Source organism: Gavia stellata, chromosome 4 (genome assembly GCF_030936135.1).
Source record: "Gavia stellata isolate bGavSte3 chromosome 4, bGavSte3.hap2, whole genome shotgun sequence".
Classification (NCBI taxonomy): domain Eukaryota; kingdom Metazoa; phylum Chordata; class Aves; order Gaviiformes; family Gaviidae; genus Gavia; species Gavia stellata.
This window is the reverse complement of record NC_082597.1, coordinates 78,697,554-78,723,630: the sequence shown is the minus strand read 5'-3', so window position 1 is coordinate 78,723,630 and position 26,077 is coordinate 78,697,554. Positions and strand designations below refer to the sequence as shown.

General features: G+C 42.7%; 1 protein-coding gene across 1 annotated transcript in view; it reads left to right on the top strand.

Moving 5' to 3' along the window:
* The window catches only part of KIAA0930 (KIAA0930 ortholog), a 74,703-nt gene that overhangs the window by 17,611 nt on the left and 31,015 nt on the right, over positions 1-26,077 (top strand). Inside the window, exon 2 of the mRNA XM_059816925.1 lies at positions 21,360-21,508. Coding sequence (XP_059672908.1) covers positions 21,360-21,508 — 149 coding nt within the window. The remainder of the gene's footprint in view (positions 1-21,359; positions 21,509-26,077) is intronic.

Sequence of the window (26,077 nt, the reverse complement as noted above, 5' to 3'; positions counted from 1 at the left end):
TTTCCTATGTTTCTATTGATGCTCTGAGGCTCATCTATGCTTATGCTACTTTGGAGTCATAGTCTACAAAACCGAGAGTATTTTTGACAAACAGCAGCTTAAAGTACGTTTTCCTTTAACTAGAAATTAAATATGTAGTTATGAAATATCTGTCCTCCGTGACAGCATGAAAATATTGCCTCATCCTGACAGATGGAATCGAGTCAAGCAGGGCTGCTAAGTGACTTACTCAAACCAAAAGACTCAGTGATGGGGGAGAGACAACCCTCTTCTGGTGGTTTTTGACTTGAGCTTTTTTCTGGAATGCTAACTTTTTCAGTAAAATCTTGGGTTCATATGAAGAGCAGCATACTGCATTCAGTTAATGTGTTTATGAGGTTTGTTTGAAGTCCATGGATTTTATTTTTTTTTGGTCAACTTTGGAGAAGTTGAATCTTCAGCACTTAAGTTTTTGTGCCTCCTGTACATAACAGGATAATTTGGGAATGCTTCTTTTTGAACTTAGTATCTGAATAAGTGAAAGAGCTCCTCCAAAATGGTCAGGTGCTATGGTTATAGCTGTCTGACTCTGCTCCCCACTGTTTTATCTCCTTCTGATTAGACTCTTTTCTCTTACGATTTAGGTGTGCAGAAGTGTTGTGCCTTTTTTTCCCCCACTTTGCTACTGAGGAAGTACTTAAACTTTTGGGCCCTAAAATTAATGTTGAAAAAGACCCTTCAGTTGCTGAGTGAAGCCCTGCTCTCTGCTTTGCCCTCTACTTTGTGTTCCCTCTCTGGAGAGGTTTGCAAGGCCAGAACCTCTTTTGGTTGCATTTTTCGTCCTTGGGACCTTTCCCAGGTGAGCTAGAGCCACCTCTTACACTGTTTTTTATCCCAAAGTACTGTATTTTGTTGTTGAAGACCTGCTGAGACCTTCCCTTTCCCAAACTGAGTGCTGCAAATGGTAGAATTGGTACTTGTGTCTGGGGATTTTCTTTGCCCTGTGCTCTCCTCTTCCCTTTCCAAAAGTCTGTGAGCCTAGTAGTAACCTTGGGGCTGAATTAAGTCCTTAAATGCATTAGACATGCATTAACTGTTTGTATCTTTGACTGGAAGTGCTATCACTGTGTTCTTATGCCCAGTATTAACGTACAGTATCTAGAAGGACTGTGTGGTATTATATTAATGAATCTAGAAGCTGTGGTCTGGTATTATTTCTGTCTAGATGCACAGAAAGAAGGCAGTTTCTGTGAGGAGGAGGTGTTAAAACAGTAGGAGCTGCAGGAAAAGGTAGGTAAACAGATTGTAGGTTTTAGAGACGGCTGTAGGATAGTGAGACCAACTTCTTTAACTTCAGTAAAAATAGTATTTAAACATAAAAGGCAAAGCAACTCAAAAGACAGCACCTGATGTAGGAGTTGAATGTAGGAATTACTTTTCTAGTGATAACCATGGAATAATTATGACAACCTCTAAAAAAATGTTGCTGAAATCAGGGTAATAGCTAGTTATACCTGATAATAGTAATGTAAAATTAGGTGCCTGGACTATATTTAAGCACTTTTATACAAAATCAGCAGAAAGTGGTGGAATAAATGTGCTACTGTTTTTTCTGTTCTTTGTACGAAGTATCTCTTTTGCAAAAGTCTGCAAAGAGGAGGTCAGTGCTTTCTCTGTATTTCGTAGATCATTACCGATGCTGTTTATAAATCAGAAATAACTGAGAGATCAACAACCTAAATGTCTCCTCTCTGCTAATGCGGTACTGAGTCAGATGAAAGCAGCTTCACGGAGGAACCGTGCTCCGATCTCTCAACGCTGATTGTATCTGTACTCCTGTTCCTGCTTGCCAGTGGCTAATTAGGAGGTAGAAAGAAAGACCCAAAATGCGTTACAGAAATACTATAATTACATTTATTAGGAAGTCTGTGTACATGTGTTAGATTAGCACTGGCTATCCTTGTCTTTAATTACTTGATTTTGGTAATTCAGTTCTGCATCCAAGCTTCTTATTAATCAAGGCAGATTTACACAAAACCCTGGTGTACTACTTGAGTATGGGAAGGCAACCAGAGTAAGGATTTTGTTGTTCCTGCCTCCTTGCCTGTAGCTGTTTCAGGACGGGGATGGGGAGAAGCAGGTTGTGTGGTTGTTGAGCTGTCAGGGAGCAATGCCTTGGCAGCTCCCCTGGGGAGCCTGCTGAAGAGTCCCTTGTTGCGCTTGGGTAGCCAGGCCGGTTGTTGTGATCCCCCAGTCACTTGCAAGGGCTTTTCCAGAGGCTTACAGCAAGAGCCAGAAATGTCTCTAGAACAGGCTAAGGGATTTGATGGAGGATGGCAGCGTAGGGAAAGTTGTGCGATAAAACTCCGTGTGATATCTTACGGAAGGGGAAGGTAATGCTGCTTTAGCAAATCTCTCGTGAGGTTTGGTTTACGCACTCGTGCGTTCGGCTGCCATAGTCAGTGGCACTAAGGCCGAGGTGGGGGTCGCTTGTGTGTGACACAGAGGAGAAGGGATGCCACCTGCCAGGTCCTTCCCTTGCCTCTTGGCTGGTGACGAAGGACTAGTTTTTGGCCAATTTGGGCTTGTGCGTACTTGGGGTTTGTTTTTCCATGTAGATTCTGTGGTTTGTAAAGGCGAGTTCAAGCCTCATCCTTGCCCTGCACCAGAGGCCTTGAAGAGAGTTTCTCTGTTGCACCTCTGTTTCTGTGGCGCTTCTGGGTGACGTTGTCGGTGGGACTTCCCTTCCCGGCCAGAGGTGGCTGGAGCTGGCGCAGGGGTCCAGAAGGCGTTGGGGGGGTTATGGGGGGAGACGTGTGCTTGGGAGCCTGTCCAGAGGCCACGGAAGCAGAGGGCTCTGCAAGGAGAGGCCGCGGAGAAGGGGCTGGCTGGCGACCTCGGGGTCCCGTGCCCAGGGCCTGAGGCCATGCTGGTGGCCAATGTCACCATGCTCATTTGCATGTGGAAGCCCATTGGCTGCTTGTGGCATTTCCCAGGAGCCTTTGCTCCCTGGCGCACCGTTGCCAGGGCTGGTGTGTCACCGGGGCCTGAGTTGGCAGTTGCCCGCACTCCTGGAGCGATCGTGGAGGCGAGAGAGGCGGCTCTCCGGTTCCTGCACCCCAGCAGCTGGAGGAGCACTTCCACGCCTTCCACGTGTCCTGTGGCATCGCCGGCGCGGCGTCTGCGTCTGAGTGGCCTTGGTAGCTATGCTGCGTAGGGAAGGTCAGAGGAACAGCCGTCCCAAGCAAGTCCGATTCCAGCTGCCCACCAGGGACTGGCGGGAGGAGCGCGAGTGGGAGAGGAGAGAGGCTGCTGCCGCCGAGCTCTCAGCCCCAGCAGGTCCGTTGACTGGTTCCCCGTGTGTCTTGGTGGGGCATGGGCAGATTGGCAAGGATGGCCGGCCACCCCTCATGCAGAATTGGTGGAGTAAACTTCTCGCTTGTCTGCGTGGATGGAAGAAGCCCTGCAGAGTGAAGACAGCCCCACTGGCGCATACAACCCCCCCGGCGAAGACAGCCCCATGGGCGAAGGAAACGCCTTTTGCAGAGCCTGTTTATTCTAGCTTCGACTTGTTTTCTTTGTGTCTATTTTTTGAATGTTTCTAATTTCACCTTTAGGAAAAAAAAAAGGCAAGAGTGCATTTTATTTGTTACGTGACATGAACAGAAAAACCTTCTTTGCCTACTGTGAAACTGTTCTTGTGGTATGCGTTGTAGTCATCTGTTTGTTAAATAGCCAATAAAAAAAATTTCTCAGCCAAAAGCCTGGCCAAATAAATTTTTAAGGTCAGCAAGGTGGGGGGAAGGTGGCAGCCCATCTACTGAGAGCAGAGCAGAGCTTTTTCAGATGCACTGTTAGGCAGGAGCTGTAAGAACAAAGTGGTGGGAATAACCCTAGTTTAGTTTTGAAGGGAGTTGTTTTGCAAAAATCGGTCTTCAGGAGAGTCTGATCTTATTTGTGGTAATTCAGTCAGTGCCATATTCAAAATGAGAATTTTAGAACAACACTCTTGTTGTTTTTAACTAATTTGCAGGTCTACCTTTGGGCAACACTTTGGGCAACTGATCATGTTAAGTGGTGGTTCCGAGTTGATGCGTACTGCCACAGTAGTGGAGAATTGGCTGTTTATTGATTAACCGGTAAGAACAATGAGTGATGAGTTGATGGTGGTGGGCAGAAGAGACGGATGACAGGCCAGGTAGGGACCGGCAGCGTGGTAGCTGTGCTTCCTGCTCTTGGGCATGGCCTGTGCCGTAGGGGCAGGAAGGAGGAGGGGAGCGCTCCTGTGCTGGGTCCTGCTGGTGACCAGGGGAGGTCCTGCCAGTTTTGGGGTGGGCTAGGTGGGACTGTCCTGGACCAGAGTCCCCTCCACATGCAGGTCATCGGCTTCAGGCACTCGGCGAAGGCAGGGGCTTCCTGAACTTCTCTCCCCTGACTGCTTGGGTCAACCAGTGGGTCTACTCTGGTGTCTTTGGAGGACCTTCCCCCAGTCTGGCTTGTCACGGCTTGTGCTTGTATTGGAGGTCTCTGTCCTAGGTGTCACATGGGTCATCTCACCAGATAGACCCGTCTGCTGAGTCTGGCTCGGGTGGAGTTAACTTTCTTCATCGCAGCCTGCATGGTGCTGTGTTACAGATTCGGGACTAAAATAGAGTTTCCAGTGTGTATTTCTACTTCAAAAGGTCTGTAAAATGGTATGACTCAGTTAAGTGCGGTGTCCCTAATAAGCCAGTTTGCTTATACAGCTGTTGATTGGAATTAATATACATGGGTTAAAATCAACATGTGTGGGTTGAAATTGTTATTTTTTGCTTTTGAAAACGTATGGCTTTTTCATTCTTTGTGATACATTTAAAGATGCCACGTAAGCAGCATCCTTGGGATGTTACATCGAGCTTGGTGTGCTTCGCGGGGTTCCTTTTGAGTTCAGCCCAGGACGCTTTCAAGTTTCCCTCACTCGGGATTATCCCGGGCGCTGGGGTGAGCCGGAGCCGTTTCCCTCACCCGGGGTTATCCCGGGCGCTGGGAGGATCCGGAGCCGTTTCCCTCCCCCCGGGTTATCCCGGGCGCTGGGAGGATCCGGAGCCGTTTCCCTCCCCCCGGGTTATCCCGGGCGCTGGGGTGAGCCGGAGCCGTTTCCCTCCCCCCGGGTTATCCCGGGCGCTGGGGTGAGCCGGAGCCGTTTCCCTCCCCCCGGGTTATCCCGGGCGCTGGGGTGAGCCGGAGCCGTTTCCCTCCCCCCGGGTTATCCCGGGCGCTGGGGTGAGCCGGAGCCGTTTCCCTCCCCCCGGGTTATCCCGGGCGCTGGGGTGAGCCGGAGCCGTTTCCCGGGGCGGTGCCGCCGGGCGCTGTCCGTGGTGCTGGCCCGCACGGGCTGCCCTGCAGGCGAGGCTGCGGGTGTACCTGGCCAGGTTTCAAGAATATTTTTTTAGTGCTTAGCTTTCCCACCTCCTCTCTTACCTGAGGATAAAGTGTTTAGTGAGAATGGGGAGGCGAAACATTTTCTGAACCGTTTTGTTCAAGTACAGGTGATGATGGTAAATTTACTTTAGACTGTTTTATAGAACTCTCCTCACTGCTATGTCATCTGTGTTTTATACAGTGATTTCATGTGATTGTTTATGAAGCTTTTAATGCAACTTATCTCAGGTTTTGAAACAGTTTTTCCATTATTGTTGAGAACCTAAGTGCCTATGATGCCTTGGACCACAGGGATAGAGAGGATCGGCAGCCTGAGCGTGAAAAGATGTAGGTGGCATCATATGACACTGTATCATTCCTGTCTGGTGGGGCAGAGCACTGGAAAATCTTTGGGGACGGGTGGATGCATAGATCTGAGAGGAAGGTGTGTGCTCAAACATGCCAGTTCATGGCCGTTCTTTATGGAGCTTTGGGAGGCTGGAGAGACCTGGCAGGGCTTCTGATGTGATGTCTAGGGGATGAGTAAAAGAATCTGGTCTCGAAGTGGAGGAGATGGGGGGACATTGAAAATCACCTGAAGGCTGAAGAAAAGACAATTGATACACTTTTTTGATTAGGTGATTTGTACTTTTTCAGGCAGTCTTTATGCTGCTGAGTGGAGCAACATAAGAAAACCCTTTGAGTTCTTCAGTATCTGCTTCTCTGTAGTGGTACTTTCTGCTGATCTCCTTTCTGTTTACCTCCATGAGGTTCTTCAGTCTCTGAAGCTAATGAAAAGGAGGAAGGAAGTTCATCTTCCCAGACTCAAGTGGAGGAAGGGGGGCTGATTGCTTTCTTACTTTTGTTAGGAGACAGGGGACAATTTCTTCTCATTCTAATTCTCTCCAGATAATTTGATTGGTATCAAGCCACAAACTTGGTAAGAGGTCACTGACACCGTGGGATGACTTCCTGAACTTGTAACTACACAGCTTTATAGCACAGTGTGTAGGTATGGATTTCCTTTAAATCAATACTTGCTTGACTGCAGCCAGGTTACACACACTTTTATGGATTTCTTATCTCATCTACATCTACAGCTGTATTCTGAATAAGCATTAAACTAGAGATCTCAGTTTTTCTTGCTGGGATAATACTGAGTCTAATTATTTTATTAACTTAGTGCCTTTAGTTTGCTGTCTTTTCTGTGAGGTCTAGAAGGCAGTTCTCCCCTGTAAGCACAATTATCTGTGAGATTACTGGCTTGGGCTTCTAGAGAACAAATACCTGGAATTAATGTGAAAAGACATGTAGTAGATGATCAGCAGACTCATGCTGAGAGGATTTGAGAGGCTGCCAGTCTCAGCTGTGTCCACCCTGCTGTCTGCTGGAGATGATTGCTTCCATAGCCGAGGCTGCAGAATGGTCACTGGGTCTGTTTCTCAGGTGCTCACAGCCTGGCAGACTTAAAAAAAAACCCAAAAAACCAAAAAAAAACCAAAACAAAAAACACAGAGAGGAAGAAATCAATGTTAGTTCTGCTAATACTCTGAACTACAGCTGTTGAGGTGCAAATTCAACACCTGTTCTGCTGTCCCTGCTCCAAGGGCAGTAATTTATGGTGGAAGAAGGAGCCATCAGCCACAGGTGACAACCTTTGAATTTTTTCCAACAGAGATTGTGTAAGTGTATTTGGAGTCGCCTTGTGCACATCCATGGTGGAAAGGTGATACTTTCATGTATTCCCTCCTATCCCCAGGCTACTTGTGCTGGTGTTCAGGATTTGAACTTTAGTTCATCCCAGGAGAAAACCTGTGATCCAAATAGTGCACTAAGCTATTTTCAGTAAGTGCTGTGCTAGAGGAAGGCGGTGTTTTTTCTTCCACTTTTCTTCATTACACATTTTAGTCAAGACATTAATCTAACTGTACAAAATTCTAACATATGGAAGTGTCTTCCTCCTGGCTATTTATTGTCCTGACACATCAGGTTTAGGAATAACTTTTTCTTCATTCCAGGTATTACAATTATCCATGTTAATATTTGGAGAGATAATTTTGTAATTAACTCATGATTTATTTTTCTTTCTCCACCTGGGAATCCTCTTTCACAATGATTTCTGCTATTTTCTTTTCCATATTTTAATTTGACAGAAAATTTCTGACAAATGCTTTTAGTGCTTAAACAGGACAACAATAGTGATGTGGCAGTGATGTGAATGTTAGTCATCTTGACAGCTTGACAACTGATACACTGTGAAGAAAGCTCTTTTTTCCTGCAGAAAGAAATGCATTTGTCAAAGGTATCATGGTGTCAGATTTCCTACACAAAAGAAAGGCGGATGGGAGAGCAGATGTGAATTGAGGTTTTTAATTTGTGAAGCACAAGTGCTGGGTCTCAGTGGTAACTCTTCCACCCCGCCCCCCCCCCCCCCCCGCCCCCTTCTCCCTTTAGCAAATTGGAAGCTGTTTATCCCTACTCTGTCATACTCCTTTTCTTTCTTCCAATTGCCTCACGTGCCCAAAACACTAGCCACTCACTCAGCTACATTTGCTTAGGTGTATGCTCTAATGGAATGAAGTTCTTGTTTCACCAGAAGCAAGAAAGGTTTCTCTTATCTGCTCAGCACATACCTTTTTGGGAAATGCCTGGCATTTCTAAGCTATGTTGAAAGACTGTAGAATAATTGTTAGGTATTTATGGCTTTTAATACTAAATTCCTCTGGGTTTTTTTGGCTTTGATCTTTCAGATATTCTGAATCTTAGTGGTGTTTGGTCAAGAACAATTGACGCAAGAAATACATTCCTTCCATGTAGCCAGAAGTATTTGTGTCAAAATGGCATTCAAAGCCTGATGGAAGATTCCGTATTTTCCCCCAAACATGCAGGAACATCTGTGGTTTGGTCCATGGTCTCAGGTCATACAAATACCAGAGGAAGCTGGATATTGTTATGCGGGAGGGTAAATGAATGCAGTTTTCAGTTTGCGATGGTGCCATAAATCTGGCTTTATGGGAAGAAAACCAAATGAGGTTAGCAGATATAAGATGAATCGTGTTCCCCTTCCTTTTTATTGTTTCTCTTCTACCCTATCTTGCTTCTTTCACTGAGGGTAAGTTACAGTGGCTCTGGGGCAACTTATCAACAAAATAGATGCTGCTGTGCACTATGTAGTCTACTTCGGCTCCTTGGCAAACAGGCTTGTGTTGAGGGCTCTCCCTTGTTAGTTCCCTGCTTGTTGATGTCACCACAGTTTTTATTTTATTCATACTCCACTTTGTCTTTTCTTGAATTGGGCCCAGGTAACATTCAAGGCAGTGTTCAATAAAATTTCGGTAGGGTTTAGTTATCGGAGCAGTTACACATACGAAGTTTGGAAAGGAAGCTTGGTTCTGGCCCAGTCTCACAGCTAAAAGGCTAAAAAGAAAGAAAAAAAAAGTCAGGAAGGATATCCTTTTGTATCCTTCGCAGGTTGAGTGTAAGGAATTCTAAGGTACTCAGCCTGTGGAGAGCTGGCATGTAATTCTGGTATCACTGTTACCCTGCGAATGGGAAACAGTATTAGCACGTCCTAGCAGCCAGAGGCAGAGCATGCAAGCATCTTCATGTACACACACCTTAACTCGGCATGTTGTGCAGTTACTGACATCTACGCAAGTGTCAAGTAGAAAGGGCTGGATAAGGTCTTGAAATAGTATCTTAAAGCTTACAGAATGGGACTAAAGTAGGGATGGAGCGTGTTTCAGCTTTGTCTTGGTTTTTTTTAGTCAGCTTAGCTTTCATGGTGTGTATTATTGTACTAGTGGAGAATTCAGAGACTGTTAGAGAAATACAAAGTCTTGAAAAGGAAAAACAAAATTAAAAAAAAAGCTGTATGCGTTTTTGCAATTTAAAAAAAGCAAAGCCAACCACAAGAGAAAGCATCCCTTACCCCATTTTCCTGAGAGGAAACTGGGCAGCTTCTCAGGGTAGCCAAAATGGCATGTTAAAGCAAAAGTGCAGCGTCGGAGAGCAATGCAGTCCTGGCCGTGATGGCAGCCCTCCTTTGTGCCACCTATTGCTTTGAAGTGGTCTTGCTTCTTTCCTTCTGCATGGTTGGTTTTAATGAGAAAGTAAGATTTGAAGGTTAGCATCTGAAAGTAGATTGGTGTAGTCTTTTTTTTTTTTTAGCATTGGAGAGTGAAATTATAACTGCTACCTTCAGTTCGCTGTTTGCTTTAAAACCATCCTTTTTTTTCTCCTGAAATGTATGGGTGTAAGGATTTGTAAGACATAATCCTATTCTACCAGGATGTTTATATCCTTTTTTTTATAGTGCTTGCTACCTGTGAGTGCTTTTTTTGAAGAAATACTCGTGTTTACTGAAAGAGCTATTTCATGCATGTCTTTTGCATTACATTTTCTAAAACATTCAAGACTTCTTAACTCTAGTTTGATCTTGTGATGTAGGTAATTACCATTCAGTTGTGACTCCCGGTCTCCATGTTTGGAGTGTCCAACAAATCACAGTCCATTTGAAATTCCTGTTTTGTAGCCAGAGGAGGTATATTAAATGTAATACATTCAAAAAGTTATTTTTTGCTGTATTGATAATAATTGTTCGTTACTATCTTGTGTTCTTAAGTGACATATTTTAGGTACATAGCTACTACAATAGGGCTAGAATTTACACCAATTCTGATAATGACGGCAGCTTGCAAAATTTGGCATCATTTCTGGTAGGCTTTGTCTTGGCTCAGTAGTTCTGTTAGCATTTCCATTAACCTTTCCCTTCTCTTGATTTAGTCCTTCATTTTCATCGCAGATGCTTTTGTTTGCATTTAAAAAAAGAAAAAATCTGTTCATTTCTTTTTATGAAAAAAGCTTAAAATAAATTGTTTTTAATGGAGAAATTCAGGGCTTTGGAAGGAGAGAAAGTATTAATTTCCAGATTCCATGCATGAATGCATTCAGGTTTTAAAAGATTCTATGCATTTATCTACTGTCTCTTAGAATAAAATCAGGATATCAAACCAGCTAACTATTTGCTGTGTGTCTTCTCAGGGAAAAGGAGACTTACAATGGGAATTTTGAAATAAAGCCAAGGGATAGAGCAGAGGTAAATTTTTATAATATTAATAACAATCATAATGTCACATAATAAAGTGGCACTAAGAAACCCAAGTCCTTTGACTTTCCATGAAACTTACACTTCAAGTGCTTGCAGTTGCTTGGAAATGGGATCTGGAATTCTAAGTTAGATGTGTTTTTAAAATATTACCATTTCCCATGATAAGTGCATTTTTTTTGTCTTTCAGAAGCCTAGTACATGCTCGGATTGTACTTGCTTGTGTCAATATGGAAATGGCTATCTGTGGCAAAACCAGCTGGAGAATATTTTGGCAGTACACTAAAATTTATTGTGTTTGTCCATAGTCATTGCCCTGGGAATTATACCTTTATCACCTGCTACTGGTAACCAGGGGCTAGTATTGCTAATCCATTCCTATGACAATACACTTGTCTCCTGTAAGCTGCAAGAGGAATTTTATCTTTCTCTAGGAACATTCTAGCTGGCTGTTTTGCAATGTGTTTTTTCCAGAAGTGCCAAAGTTTGAAGTTTTGGCATGAGCCATATCACTCTTTCTGTTACTCCCCTCATCAAAATTATTTCTGTATCTTATGAAATATTAAAAAAAAAAAACCACCCAAACCACAACAAAACATATACCACCTCTACCCCGCAAAAAACAACCAGAAAACTACACAGCTCTTTTTAGATCAAAATTAATTAATCGAGTGGCACAGAGTCTAGTTGAAGGTCTGTAACAAGTGGTGTTCCTCAGGAGTCAGTACTGGGTCCAGTCCTGTTCAATGTATTCATCAGTGACCTGGATGAAGGGATAGAGTGTGCCCTCAGCAAGTTTGCTGATGACACAGAACTGGGAGGAGTGGCGGACACACCAGAAGGCTGCGCTGCCATTCAGCGCAACCTGGACAGGCTGAAGAGTTGGGCAGAGAGGAACCTTATGAAATTCAACAAAGGCAAGTGTAGGGAACTGCACCTGGGGAGGAATAACCCCATGCATCAGTACAGGTTAGGGGCTGAGCTGCTGGAGAGCAGCTCTGTGGAAAGGGACCCGAGAGTCCTGGTGGACAACAGGATGGCCATGAGCCAGCCATGTGTCTTTGGGGCCAAGAAGGCCAATGGCATCCTGGGGTGCATCAAGAAGAGTGTGGCTAGCAGGTCGAGGGAGGTTGTTATCCTCCCCCTCTACTCTGCCCTGCTGAGGCCGCATCTGGAGTGCGTTGTCCAGTTCTGGGCTCCCCGGTTCAAGAAGGACAGGGAGCTGCTGGAGAGGGTACAGCAAAGGGCTACAAAGGTGATTAGGGGACTGGAACATCTGTCTTATGAGGAAAGGCTGAGGGACTTGGGTCTTTTTAGTCTGGAGAAGAGAAGACTGAGGGGGGGTTCTTATCAATGTTTATAAATACTTAAGGGGTGGGTGCCAGGAGGATGGGGCCAGTCTTTTTTCAATGATGCCCAGTGACAGAACAAGAGGTAACGGGCACAAACTTGGTCATAGGAAGTTCCATCTAAACATGAGGAGGACCTTCTTTCCTTTGAGGGTGGCAGAGCACTGGAACAAGCTGCCCAGAGAGTTGTGGAGTCTCCTTCTCTGGAGATATTCAAAACCCGCCTGGACGCATTCCTGTGCAACCTGCTCTAGGTGACCCTGCTCTGGTGGGGGTGTGGACTAGATGGTCTCCAGAGGTCCCTTCCAACCCCTGTCATTCTGTGAGTCTGAGAACATGCTGAGTTTGAGAGAGGAATGCCTATATTCATTAGGGTAATTCTAAGCTTCTAGAAAGGACAAGAATCTTCATGTTTTAAGGTGCAGCACAAGCTCCAACTGCTAAGCGTTAGGGCGAGACTGGGGTGTGCAGTGGGTTATCCCATACCTACCTGTTGTGAAATGATTCTTGCTTTTTTGGAGGCTCCTGGTTCCTGTTAAAAACAAAATGTGGTGCTCCATGGTCTGCCAGGTGTGAGCTGGAATGGCAGTTCTCATATTTTGTCCTTCACCTCTTCCCTTAACAGTATTTCCCTATGATCTCTTCAGGTTCAAGATACGTTTTGTTGGGGGTTTTTTTACGCTCCACTGGCAAGTATTTTTAGTCTTCAGCAAGCAAATGCTCCACATGGAGAGCTGGTGGTTTATGTTATTGTTCATGTTAACAGATGCTATTTTTATACTGCTGGCAAGAGGGCAAACACTTTTTAATGCTAGCATGAAAAAGTAGTATCTTTGATTTCACTGAAAGCAGTGCATTATTACATGGTACTGGTCTTGAAACATTTGAATTTCTTCAGAATTTTTTGTAATGTAAGAGAAGTTGGTCACTGTCATCTTCAAGTGATTTAATTGGGCCTGTAGGTCCTTATCCATGAAATCATAGAATCATTTAGGTTGGAAAAGACCTTTGAGATCATCAAGTCCAACCATAAACCTAACACTGCCAAGTCCACCACTAAACCATGTCCCTAAGTGCCTCATCCGCACGTCTTTTAAATACCTCCAGGGGTGGTTACTCAACCACCTCCCTGGGCAGCCTGTTCCTGTGTCTGACAACCCTTTCCGTGAAGCGATTTTTTCCTAATATTCAATCTAAACCTCCTCTGGCGCAACTTGAGGCCATTTTCTCTTGTCCTATCAAAATAATCACTCTTCATCATGTAACTTCAGTATTTATATCTTGTCTATGCTGCTAAGTTCATCACTGCAATATTTGACCTGAAAAGCTCAGAAAGTACCACTTTCAACCCTAATTTCAATAAGCTTTTCTTGCCAAAAAGTGTAGAACATCTGCTGATTGTTGATGTATATGATGTTAAATGTTCCTTGCTACAGTTGGGGGTAGGTGGTAGCATTAGAGCACTGAGAACTGATCCCTCAACATGCAGAATTTTCCCCCCTGTCTTACCGATACGGGTAAGAGCCAAGGCAATGGATGACCAATATTAGTAAGTTTGCATCCTTACAAGCTTAATGGTCAAGTTCAGTGAATTTAGGATTTAGCCTTCAATTTGTAGCTATTAAAAAGCAGGCTAGGCCCTTCCCAGAAACATGGCATTGGTGGAACTACTCTAATGTTTTCCTAAAAAAACAACTTAGGAAAAGGAACAAATCTAAATATATTTTATTTATGTCTTATGGGGAGTGTTGCTCTAAATTTTAAGCTGAAATCTGTGTCATTCTTGGGACAGATTATTTCTCTGGGAATTGTTATCTTTGTCTTCTCTTGCTGTTGGAATGCAAGCAAACACAGTCAATATTAGAAACATCTTCTGTGTATAATACACCTTGTACTATTTTCTGCAGACCCTACACAAAAGAAAGAACTTCTAACTAAATCATAGTTGAATGTAAATTTTGTTGTCTGACTCTTATCTATCTCCACTCTATTGGCTATTTTGATAAGGTACATTTTGTGGCATCACAGTTATTCATGGAGGATTCTTAGTTGGGAAGTATATGCACTCCTAAGAACCTAGGGAGGTATTGGGAAAGTTTAATTTGCATGAATTATTTTCCTTCCTAGGCAGAAGGGGAGAGCTTGTTTATGATACCCCAAATGATGCTGCAATATAAATGAACTATTTCGTATTTTTCAGGGAGACAGGAAACTGGTTGTAGTTGATGTGCATGCTATGCTGAAGAAGGTAGTAAAGTGTGTTAATGAAGATAAACTGTCTGTAAAGTGTCTGCTGTGTTTAGGTGTTTGGAAATTGTGCCATATTGAAACCAAATACCTTCTGTCTTAACATTTATGGCACAAATCTGTCCCATCCGATGGAAGAGCAAGTGCCTAGGTAGGGGTATGGTTATGGTGCAGGGAATCTATACCTCCTAAAAACCATCTCTGCAACACATGTCCTTTGATGCATCAGCCTTGACCCTGATTGTATAGCTTCTGTGGATAAAAGAGAAAGCTTCATAGTCTAGGCGAAGTCTGTATCTAATTATATGAATGAAAATGCATTGTATTAGGGTTAGGGCAGAGCCTGAGGGGTCAGGAGGAGCATGGGGCAGTGGAGGGCCACCACCAGTGAATGTCAGATATACTTAAAGGTTATACTTAGGTCCTCAGAATCAAAGGTTTTTACATTGTGGTGTTTTCCTTCCTTTTTTCCAAAGTGATATAATTCCATTGCTTTGCAGTGGAAGGCAGAGGATAGGCATGTGATGTGATTGACAGGTGCTTTACAAGTATGGACCATGGAGCTGCATCACTACAACTGTGGCTTGACTTTGACAGAGAGTTTCAAAGTCAAAGCTCTGTGGTATAGGAGGGAAACTGTTACTGGATAGGGTAAACTGTGATCTTTGGAACAGAATTACATTTTACCCACCATTGTTTAGTTCGGTGTAAGACTTAAGCACAGCTTCTGTTCAGTCAGCTCTGTGAGTCATTTCTGTGTTTTAGGAAATGGAAATGATCAGTTGAAAATGAGCTCAGTTTTTCTGAATCTCAAGTGGTTTGGACCTGTTATTTCATGGAATTGTTCACAGGCCTTCATGGAAGGCTTTATAGTTGATTCCTGAATGCAGAAATGTGTTTATCTTTCCCTCTTCACACAGGGACTGCATTTGTCTTTGATCCAAGTGGCAGCTTCTGGCTCATGTTATTTTGGGCCTTTGAGTCAATTATCTGGTGAGAACAGGCTTTAAATTTAAGGTGTGTACTGAAACTGCATATTGATTCTGGGGATCTTAGTGACGTCTACCATTTAGTTGCGCTTAGAGAAGGTGATAAATATGAGAGGTGATATCATCTATAGGCAAATGGGTAAATATGGCACAGCAGCTGTAAGAGTAATTGGCCTAATGTTTTTCTCAGCCTTTTCACATTGATGACTCAATGCTTGAAGCTCAAGTTTTGTCAGCTCCCTTATAGATATGCTATGAAGCCAAGGTTTAAGTCAATTATGTTGCTTTAAAAAAGTCTAATATGTGCATGCAAGCTTGAAAGCACGATAGAGGATATATTCTTAAAATGCCTACGGAAAGAAAGTGAAGAGCAGCAACATTTCTATTTGGTTTAGACTGTTCTTCATTCAATTTCAAACGGGCTTCCATCCATCCCCCTTGTAAATTACTGTCTGTTAGTAAAGAAGTGTGTGCTGTATTTGTTATAAAATTGTTCTCTCGTCTTCAGTTATATTCTGCTTATCCTCTTCATATTACGTTAATGGCTGTGTGCGTGCAAGACGTGATGGGGTAGGGGGATAGTTACCTCCATTTTAGGGTGAGGAAAAGAGGAGGGTTGTGTCTGTGGCAGAGTAGGACATTTAATCTGTGGCATCTGTCTTGTCCCTGTTCCTGCTGTTACCATGATGCCTTCCTTTTCTAGCTAGAGTTCTGCCAGAAAAACTTATGTTGAAAGTATATGTGGTCTTTTCTGACAGATTTAGGACTTGCATGCTTGCAAAAGCACACTTCCCGCTGTGCTGTGTCGTTACGGCTGGCATCAGTGGAGGTGCTCCTTTCCCAGCCCCAGTATTTGAGAGGAACATGTTGCAAGCATGTGCTCTGGGGCTTCTTGTTTGGTAGTGCATTCCCTCTGTTTTGCCTGCTCTTGAACTGTTGGTTGCCGGTGAGCTTCGGAAAGTTTGGTGAAGTCCTGTGTTTGTGTAAGGTCAAACTGAAGGGATGAAATGTAGGTGTGGGAAGAAGACTGAACTTGTGATTTCTAATGATCTGGCTAGCTGGCAACTATCATTGAACAGGGGATGTCCATTCTGATTTTATGCAGTCATAATGATAAAGTTTTAATACGAAAGGTGGCTTTAATCTATGTGAAGCACTTCTCATATTATCGTTGCAGAGTACTTGGCTAAACTCAAAACAAAAATTAAATACAGCGTGAATTGCTCAGAGTTCTAGTTTGCTTTCCATGCTGGGGCTGTAAAGATCTTCGTAAGCATTTAATTAACCCCTAAACATCTACGGATGCGCGTTTTACAGATGATAGCATTATGGCAGAATTGGATAAAATGAGTTTTATGATGTTTCTCAGTTAAGAGTAGCTCATGGCAAGCTAGAGGAATAAAAGCATAGGAAGAAACCCTGTCTAGCTGAAATTATTGTTCCTCTAAGCTCTGAGGAATATTTTTCTGCTGAAAAAATGATTATCCACCAAATCCAAAATCTTTTCTTCTATTCCTTTGAAGCAAAATAATATGCTGACACTTTTCTTTATCCACTGACTTTTTGGAAAGCATTAATTAAAAAAAAAAAAAAAAACCACAACTTCTTATGTCGATGTGGAGTCAGTTCCCCGAAATGAATGCTCAATGTAAGAATCTAATAGGTAAAAAGACAGACATTTATTACATAGTAGCTGGCATAAATTTTGCTGCTAATGAGTCTAAAATCCATGTAAATGAATCATTACAATAAATTGTTGTAATTAGGATTTATTCATGACAAAGGTCTCATAATTATATAATCAACTTTTAGTGTATTAAGATTTATAGTCTGAACTCTTAATTCCATTTTATTCATTTAGAAGCAGAATTTGCTAGGGGAGGAGTGTTTTCAGCAAGCTGTCTTGCTACGTGCTCTCAACTATAGATGGAATTTGATTCCTTTGCAACTATCATCTACTTCTGGTGTTGCAGAAGGCTCAAATTCTCCTTTGGCAAAAAGAAAACTGTTAGCATTTTAAAAGGTCTCCCCAAATACTGAAGTCAAAGCTTCAAAGGCTTTTAAGTGCCAGGTGTTTTATTAAGCACTGTCCAGCTTAACGGTAGCGTATATGCATGCATGCACATCTTCCGAGTGCTGTGCAAACAGCAGTGGACCAACGTGATAGAAAGCTGGTGCCAACTCATGATTGTCCAGGCTATGAAAAATTGGCTTCTGTTTTTGATCTCAGTCCTTGCCAGGTGGATAGGAGCCGTATCGAGTATTATAGCAGAGGGTTAAGGTCATCAGCAATCCAACTGCAAGCTAAGTCTGTCAACTTCTTTGGTGGGTGGCATGTCATGGGGACAGAGCTGCTCTCTGAGCCCTACCTTCTTGAGTGCAGCTGAGGCCCCGCAACAGGGTGCGGTGGCAAAGGCTGAGAAATGAGGGCTTTGTGCTTTCTTCTGTCTATTGAAAGGAATAACTTCGCCTGCTGGGCTGTTAGCCTGACAGTTTCAAAACCATTACCCAAAATGATTTTAAAAGCAGTTTCCAAGTTTCTTCTTGGTAAAGCTGGAAGGCTTCCAGTGAGATGCTGTAAACCACCAAAATAACTGTAAGGGTACACTGTGCAGTTGAGGATGTAATAGTTGAAGGCAAGCTTGAGCGGACATATTGGATCTGACAGTTTCTGGCTTGAAATTGGAATAGATTTTTCCCCCTCTCAAGTTTTAAGAAGTCTGGATAACAATTACAAATTTTCTTGTCTCCTTTCCAAGTTAATGTTATTTAATAGTAGTTTTTAAAGGCTAATTGTTCTGTGTGCTGTTCCCTATCCTTCCTGCTGCTACTAAAATTTAATAAAAACAGCTGTGTTGCAGTGATTTGGCTCTTTTTGACTTCAAGAAAAGTCCTTCAGCCACTGCAGTCAGAACAGTTAGAACATCCTCAGGCTGCTCTTAATTACAGCAATGTCTGCAAGTATCCCTGAAGCTTGGAGAACGATTTTACATCTAATCTGTTGCAGGTAGGGTTTTGAATTGACGGCTGTCCAACATTGCTATACGGGTTTTCAGGTTTGGGGGTTTTTTTCCCCCTGCATTATGCTGCAGTGCTGAAGTAGCTTCACTGCTGCAGCACTTCTGGTTTTCTGTTTAGACTAATGTTGAATACATTTATTCAGTTTGTCCTGCATTCCCCAGCATAGGTAAAAGCACACACGAAGTCCTGGTACCTTTTCCCGTTCTGCTGTTCTCCTGCATGTATTAATGCTCTGTTGTAACCACCCATAAATCGTTCAGAAGAGCATATTAACTCCTGTGCTTTATTGCGTGAAACATATCTGATGGTGTAAGCAGCTCATATGACAACTTCTCAGATTTTTGCAGGTACTGGCAGAATCTAAAAGTGGTTTAACCCTCATTTATAATGCTGGGTTTAGATAACTTGATGATTTTTGCTTTCTAAGGGAAAAATATTTCCCCCTGAAAGAAAAACTTTTTTATATAAATTTAGGAGTGGCTTGGCTAGGGTTATTTTGTTTAGTCATTTATGAAGCAAAACCAAAGTGGTGTACTTCTGAACACTAGAACTTTTTCAGAGATGATTCTTGCAGAATGTAGAATCTTTTTTTCTTTTTCCTTTGATTTTTCCTAGAACTCTAGATGAACTCAGGGCAATCCTCTTCCTGCATTCCTCCCCCCTCTGCATTTAATTAAGGCTGGGAATTCAGGTACTCAAAACCCATGAGATTTAATAAGTTTCTTTAACACCACTGATGAATCACAATGAATGCATGCCCTGTTTTCTACTCTTTGCTAAATATAGAGGTGGGACTGGGTCACGGTGTCCTCGGCTGTCACTGGTACTCCATGAACCTTCTCAACCAAGTTGAGCTCTGTCTTTACAGCTGTAGGGATCTTTGCCTTCACTATTCCTACTGAGGGGGCTGCTCCTGAACCTCATGGCTTGAATGCCTAGGAATCGGCTTTGAATTTCTAGCCTACATATGTGTTGGTGTGTTGTTTAGAGCCATTTGTCCTGCTGTCAGCACTATATCCTTAACCCTGAATAGTTTTCTTTCTCTTCTCGGTGTCTATCAGTGAATATACTGACCGATGATAACCCTGTCCTTTCTCAGCGTGGTTTTGGGAGTCCGAACACATTTGAGTCCACTCCTATGTGGTAGGCTCTCAGATACAGCTGTTTGCCATACGGTCCCACTCACCTGTGCCCAAAGAGGGATTCAGATGGTGCAAATGCCCAGCATCCCGTATCTGATCTCTCCAGTGCTTGACTCCCTCTCTCTGCTGGAAAAACTGGATAATACTTAAGTGCATTGCATATTTTATTCACGATTGCACATTATGTTCTATGGTGCCTTAAGTAATTGAAATGGCTTCACTGCAGACATGCAAATAAAGCAATTGCAGTGTGGCCTGGAATTAATCTGCACTGGGAACTAACTACCTTGGCCTTTTTCTGTTCTCTCTCAGCCTTTTCATTATTTTTTTTTTTTAAATATAATCAACTATATACATATTTTTCAAATACCATCCTACGTGATGTTGATTAATGTATTCTGTGCACAGTCCATCAGTGGAATTTAATTTTGTTTTCAATATTGCTTTTGGATTTAGTTGGAGAGACCTAAGATTTTGATTTCAATTGCCCATTTGTCTGCTGAAAAATTTGAAAGTCTAATCTCCTGCCCACCGCAGTAATTAAAGATTGGAAAAAAAGATTTGTCTTGCAAATATTGCACAAACAATGAAGTAGAAAAATGTGCTGAGTTACACTTGTGGATTAAAAGATTGATTGCTTGCTTTATGAAGCCTTGAAGTTAGCCACCAGTGTCTAAGAGAAATCGTGTTCGTTGTTATGGTATGCGTCAGCTTTCTTGGCAATTGAGTGGAAAATCTTCTACAGCTGAATCCAGGTATCGCTGTAAATAAATGTCACTTCTGCCTCATACAAGATTCTTCTCTCTGCAGAAGTATTTCATACATGCAGCGTACTGCTGGGAAGGAAACTCGCCAACCTGAATGGTAGCCGAGGGCTGGGGAGCGACGTGTGTACCAATCTGGCAGCCAACATACAGCTTTTGGGGAAATGAGCCACTGTAAAGGATAGGTGTTCTGAAGGCTGGGTTGTCAGCTGCACGTGTGTACATGGACACACACCCACCTGCCTCGCTGTCTTGTACATAACACTACCATCCATCATCCATTTCAGGTTTTTGCTGTTTCTCAGCAATAAAATTTTTTTTTTAGTGTTTCTCTCTTCACAGGTTTTAAAACAGCTAGACTCTGGCTAACAGCCGCAGTTATCTCTCAGTAGGGCTTCGGGGAGGGGATGCAATTACTCCATTAAGGAGCCTCCGGTAGGACTGAGCAGCAGTGGAGAAATTCAGCTCCCTCATCACCAGGCACAGGAGTGACTTCTCTCCTTGTCTGTATAAATTTTGGTCTTTAACAGTGTGCAAGCATTACAGCACAGAAGAGATGCAGTTTTATTACAGTTAAGTGCTTTGAAGAGTTTCACAAAATGTGATGTCACCTCAACTGTGCCTTCTTTTCCTGGTGAGAGGCCAACTGCCATGGTATTGCTGATGCTGATGTAATTTGTCTCCTTGAACAAGACTTTGTTGCATCTTTCTCTTCCCATTTTCCCCTGTCTCCTCCTGCTTTTTCTTGTGTAATTGGGATTCAGGACTTCAAAATGTGTTCCCTTGAGGAAGAGCTGGGTTTTGTTCCTTGTCAGAGAGAGGGTGAATTGCCCCTGCACGGGGATGTACTTGTTCCTGTGTATCGATTTAAGGATGGTATCAGCTGCTAGTTTCTGAAGGATTGGTTATACTTCCTGAGAGCATATAACAAACCTGTTGGCAGCTGATGGCTTCATGTCAGTAACTGGAGCATATATTGGCACTACATGCCTTTGAAATTACTCCTTGAGTGCTGCTTTGATGTATTCTCACTCGGTGCGCTCGTCCTGTCTTCTCCATGGCACAGGAATAGCCAGGGTATATTCATGGGCCCTGATCTGTGTTTGTTGTGCACAGGGGCAGGTTGGTTGCCAGAAGGTGGTTTTGGTTGATGATGGCCAAAGACAGGCTGTGGGTTCGTGCCAAATGGCGGCTATGCTGCTATATGAAAAACATATTCTGAGCTCTGCAAGAGTATTTCTGCTGCAGTTGGATGCGACTGCACCACATGTAGCAAAGTCTTTGGGTGTCATGTTAAGCACAATCAAATGTGACCTGCTAATTCCACAACTCTTATTTCTCCTTTCTTTTATGCCTCTTAGGGTGTTTCAAAGATGACCGTATTGTGTTCTGGACTTGGATGTTTTCAACGTATTTTATGGAGAAATGGGCCCCCCGGCAAGATGACATGCTCTTCTATGTCCGTCGAAAACTGTCCTATGTCAGTGGTGATAGTACAGAGGGGAAAAAGGTGAGTAATGATATATCTTAACCTGGAAAATTTAAGGTAACATGGGATTTGGTGTTCCGGAGTACCTGACACATCTGAAGAACTACAGACCAAGGATAAGGAATCTCCAGCTCTGCCCACCACAAGAAGTTATGCAAAATTGGCCCATAGAGAAATACCATGGTTAACGCTGTGAACATCAGCAGCAGTATAAGTGAGCTTTGCTATCACAGACTTGAGGAGATCAGAGAGCTTCCATGCTTTCTTGGGAAGCTTTTATGTTGGTCAGCCTGCATTTAGGGGGAAAGGGGGGACATCCATGCTGATTTTTGTTTTGCTTTTCAATGATGATACTTCATAAATTGAAAGTTTAAATCTGTAGAAAGGAAGGAATAAAAGAGGAGGAAGGTGGTCACTCCTGTATCTCTAGAAGAACCCTTCCTGAGATACCAGAGCATCAGGAATGGACACAGTAGCAGAGTACATGCAGCCTGCTGGAGCGGGATACAGTAGTGACAAACAGTGGAGAAGCGACTGTGTTCTCATCATCTACATTTAAGACAATATGCCCTTCTATAGAAGTACTGTTCCCTGAAAACACATAATCAGGTAGCCTAGTGCTGCTGCACAGGTATTTTCCCATTAGAAATTTGAGAAACTTCTCAGCATTTCATGGCAGTTTTTATCTTAATTGGGGGGAAGAGAAGCAAGAGAAATTATGGTTTTATTGGGAATTAAGGAGATGGCTGCAGGAGATGGATCAAAAGCAGGAAGATAAATGGAGGAAGAAAAGACTGGGATTAACTTCCTGACATACGTAAATAATTTACACTGTTGTTGAATCACAGATGTATGCTGATGGTGTATGCAAGAGTGTTTTTAAGCAGGTATATTGGAGTTCTTGGAGTTTAAATGTGGTGACATAAAGAACCAGTTGTCAACTCCCTTGAGAAAAGGATCCCAGAAATTTTCCCACATTTTTGTTGGAGATACAGGAAATAGGCAGAATTATCTTCTCTCTTTCCCCCACCCCTCCAAGTTCCATCATGACAACCACTGAGGAGAAGATGGCAAAATACTGTTCTTTCTCTGTCAGATTAGTGATTTAGTAGTCTTTGTCCAGCGTACTTGGAGCTTTAAGACTTTTGGAGGAAACGTTCAACCTAATTGTTGTTTACATTACTATAAATGCATTCCTATTCCACATCAAACAATATTGTGGCTTTGTTCAGCCTAATAAAAGCATGGGTTGTTTAACCTCTTGTCCTTCCCAACAAGGAAGGTGAACCTCAGAGGAAACCTGGTCGCTTAAATTCATTCACAGACCCCTGATCAATCTCTGTTTAACTTATTAATCAGTTTAAAATGTTTGAACCTCTGATGGAGAGGAGACAGTGAAATAAACCCTTACATTTGCTCTCAGAGCTTTATTTAAGCCTCCTAAAAGCATCATAAATAATTTTTATTTCTGAGGGGGTTTCGTAAGTGGTAGTTATTACAAAATCAGCATTAGTGAATTGCTTGCCGTAACAACTAAGGCAGGGAGCGTGCCTTATAGCACGCACAGTATTTTATAACTCCCCACTGACTGTTTGCATTTTGCTCAGCCTCTGAGAAATGAACCTTTCCTGCAACTTTGAAGTACTTCAGATGCTTTGTGAAACTTAATAGTTTGGTGGTTCTTTGGTATCTGTGCAGCTCTCCTTCCGTTTGATTTTTAGCTGACTTCTTTGCAGTTCTAACTCCTCTTGTATCTAATTTTTGAGCCTGTCCTGTGCAGTGAGACACTGAACAACTACCCCTACTTTTTGAATTATGACTAGACAAGTTTTTATTTTCCTGTGTAGTTTTGGCCATTCTTTCTTGAAAGTTGGGTGTCAAAATACCAAAGCCAGATCATTAAAAGTGGAAAAAGCTAGAGACTGATATTTATAGAAGCCAAATATAACTTCAAGCATCCTTGCCACCCACCAAACTGTGTGGTCTCATTTACATCCCCAGAGGTAGACTGTGAAAAGGCAGATGAAGGGAGGGGTTCAGAGTTGCTAGGGACCATGAAGGGCTAGAACCGGGGCTGCACTTTTGGCTCCTGCCTTGTGCCCAGACTGTGCCAAATGGTCTGGTGATGATTTCTCCATGGGCCACGTAGAAGTTAACTATCGGGTTATCATAGAAGTGGATCTTTTTGTAGCTTGGTTATATAGTGAAGCAAGTTCATTGTTGTTCTTCTGTAGATGCTATGTATTTGCTCTGTGTTTCCCTGGCTGTTGTAGCCTTTAACTGAAGAATGCTGGCAGAGATGTGTGAGGTGAATCGTTGTCCTATGACATGTGAGAGCATTGGTTTACATTCATGAAAATAAGATCTGCACAGCTTTGAGCACAGTAATCTTCTGTAGGACTGATGACAACAACAACAAAAACGGATTGAGCAGGGAGGGGCTGTTTGTCTGAATGCTGACAATGGTGATGTTTGTTTTCTGAGATGAGGAGCTCATGCAGCATGTTTGCATTATTTGCATGCCATGGTGTGATGATTCGTGTCAGCAAGAAACAAGTGTCAATTTATGAAATGGTTTTCAGGTTTTGCTGGCTGTCCTGAGCTTACTGGAGCTGAAGAGTGTCAGCAATAACATTTGATTTTAAGTGTATTCGATTTGGGATGTAATAGAGGATAAGCAGAAAAAATCTGATAGGGTCAAGATTAGAGGTTCTGTTCAATTTTAAGACTGAACGAGAAGGGCTTTGGATGCAGCTTAGTCACAACAGGTTGAAGTAATAAATCTCACAATTTGGTGTATCAGTAGGCGATGGTAAACTTCTCTACCATTAAAAATTTTAAAAGACCTTTTAAATGATCAACTTCGTAGACCCCCTGGTCTAAGTGACTGTTTACTTCTCTTTTCCAAGCCACCAATTTCTAAACTGCACATGCATGGGTGAAACAGCATTTAAGCTCTTGATATGGTCTATGCCATGGCAGAACTGCCGTACAGGCTATATCCATTACAGGGACTCTTGGATCCCGGAGAAGTGCATTCAATTCTGTGTTTCCTTGGCATGTCACAATAACACTTTTGCAGTTTTTCTTGCCAAGTTTTGAAGATACTTCTTCTCTCAGTGTCTTTAAGCAAAGCCACAGTCCCCACCTGTCAGGATCTGTGCAGGCAGAGCACTGTGGAGCGTAGCTCTTCTCAAGGTTAAGGGATTTAGTAGGCTTTTTTAAGGTGGAATCCCTTTGACTTGTTGCTTTTTATGCACTGTTAAGTCAAGACTCAAAAACCCCCCTTCGCTGCTGCCTCACACACCAGCTGATATGACCTACTGGAAAATGTAAGCCCTGATCCTCACTTACAAAGGGTCCTGTACATTGCCAAAACCTACAGCTTTAAAAGGTTAAAGTGGTTGGACTTGGGATTCTGATTTTAAAATAGTATTAGCTCAAGATTTAATATTTCTGGCTCTTTCCAGTGCAAAGGCATTTATAAAGGACTATACTTTGTTACAGCTGCAAGCTTCTGATCTTTCTGCAGAGAGAAGCTTTACTTTCTCATGGGACTATGGAAGATGCTAGTATGGTGTTAGCAGAGACAACTGCCAAGTAGGGAAACTAGGGTAAAACCTCAGTGGTAGACCAGCAGAGCTAGGTTGTATTAACACCTTCAGCCTTGCATCATGCTTTGTCACCTGAAAAGGGTGCTATATTTATAGGGCAAAGCAACAAAAAGGATAAATTTAAGACACCGTTGGTATGTTCTGAGATTGCCCACATTTTGGAGTAGGTCCTGTTTAATTCAGCATCCTATAAATGTGGAGGAGCAGAGTTGCTGCCAAATGCATGGGATAGTCGTTCAGGCTGTTAAGTCTTCAAAATGCTTAAGCTACTGATGTTGTGGCTGCAGCTTCAGAAACAGAACTGAACAGGAGCCATGGTTTACACGTTTATGTGCATCTGGACCTGTGACACAACAAATATTGGCTGTGGTGGAAGACCAGTTAGTTTCCAAAGCTAAATGACTTTAGCAGATGACTCCCACTGCAAATCACAGGATTTTCATAGCTGAATCTCTAATTCACTGTCACCATCTGTCTGGCTGGAAGATTTGACAACCTGAACTCAGCATCTAGCAGAAATGCAAGTTTTAAAAATCTTACGTTGCTGTCTCTGTTGTACCTTTCAGAGCAGTGGGGGTTTTTTTGAACATTATAAGGAATCAGGATGTCTCCAGAAGAGCTGTTTGGTATACTTCATGGCAGTTCCACATCACCATCTGAATGCAACAGAGAAACAAATGACTAAAAAATGCATCTTTTTTTGCCAAATAAATTCTCTCCTGATACATAGATAGCATGTGGGAACAAACAATGATTGCAAGATGTGCAAGTCAATACAGAGACAGCTGTTCTGCCTCAACTCTTCTGTTGTGTGAAGTTCCTGGAGGTGTTGCAGTGAGTGGGAACAGTGGCTTCTGCAGAAGAGGACAGCATAAACGCATTGCTCTCATTTTGAAACATGAAAAATGAACACTGGCATTATCAGATTGATACTACGATTTTCTGTAAGGAGCTCAACATCCTGAATGCACAGATT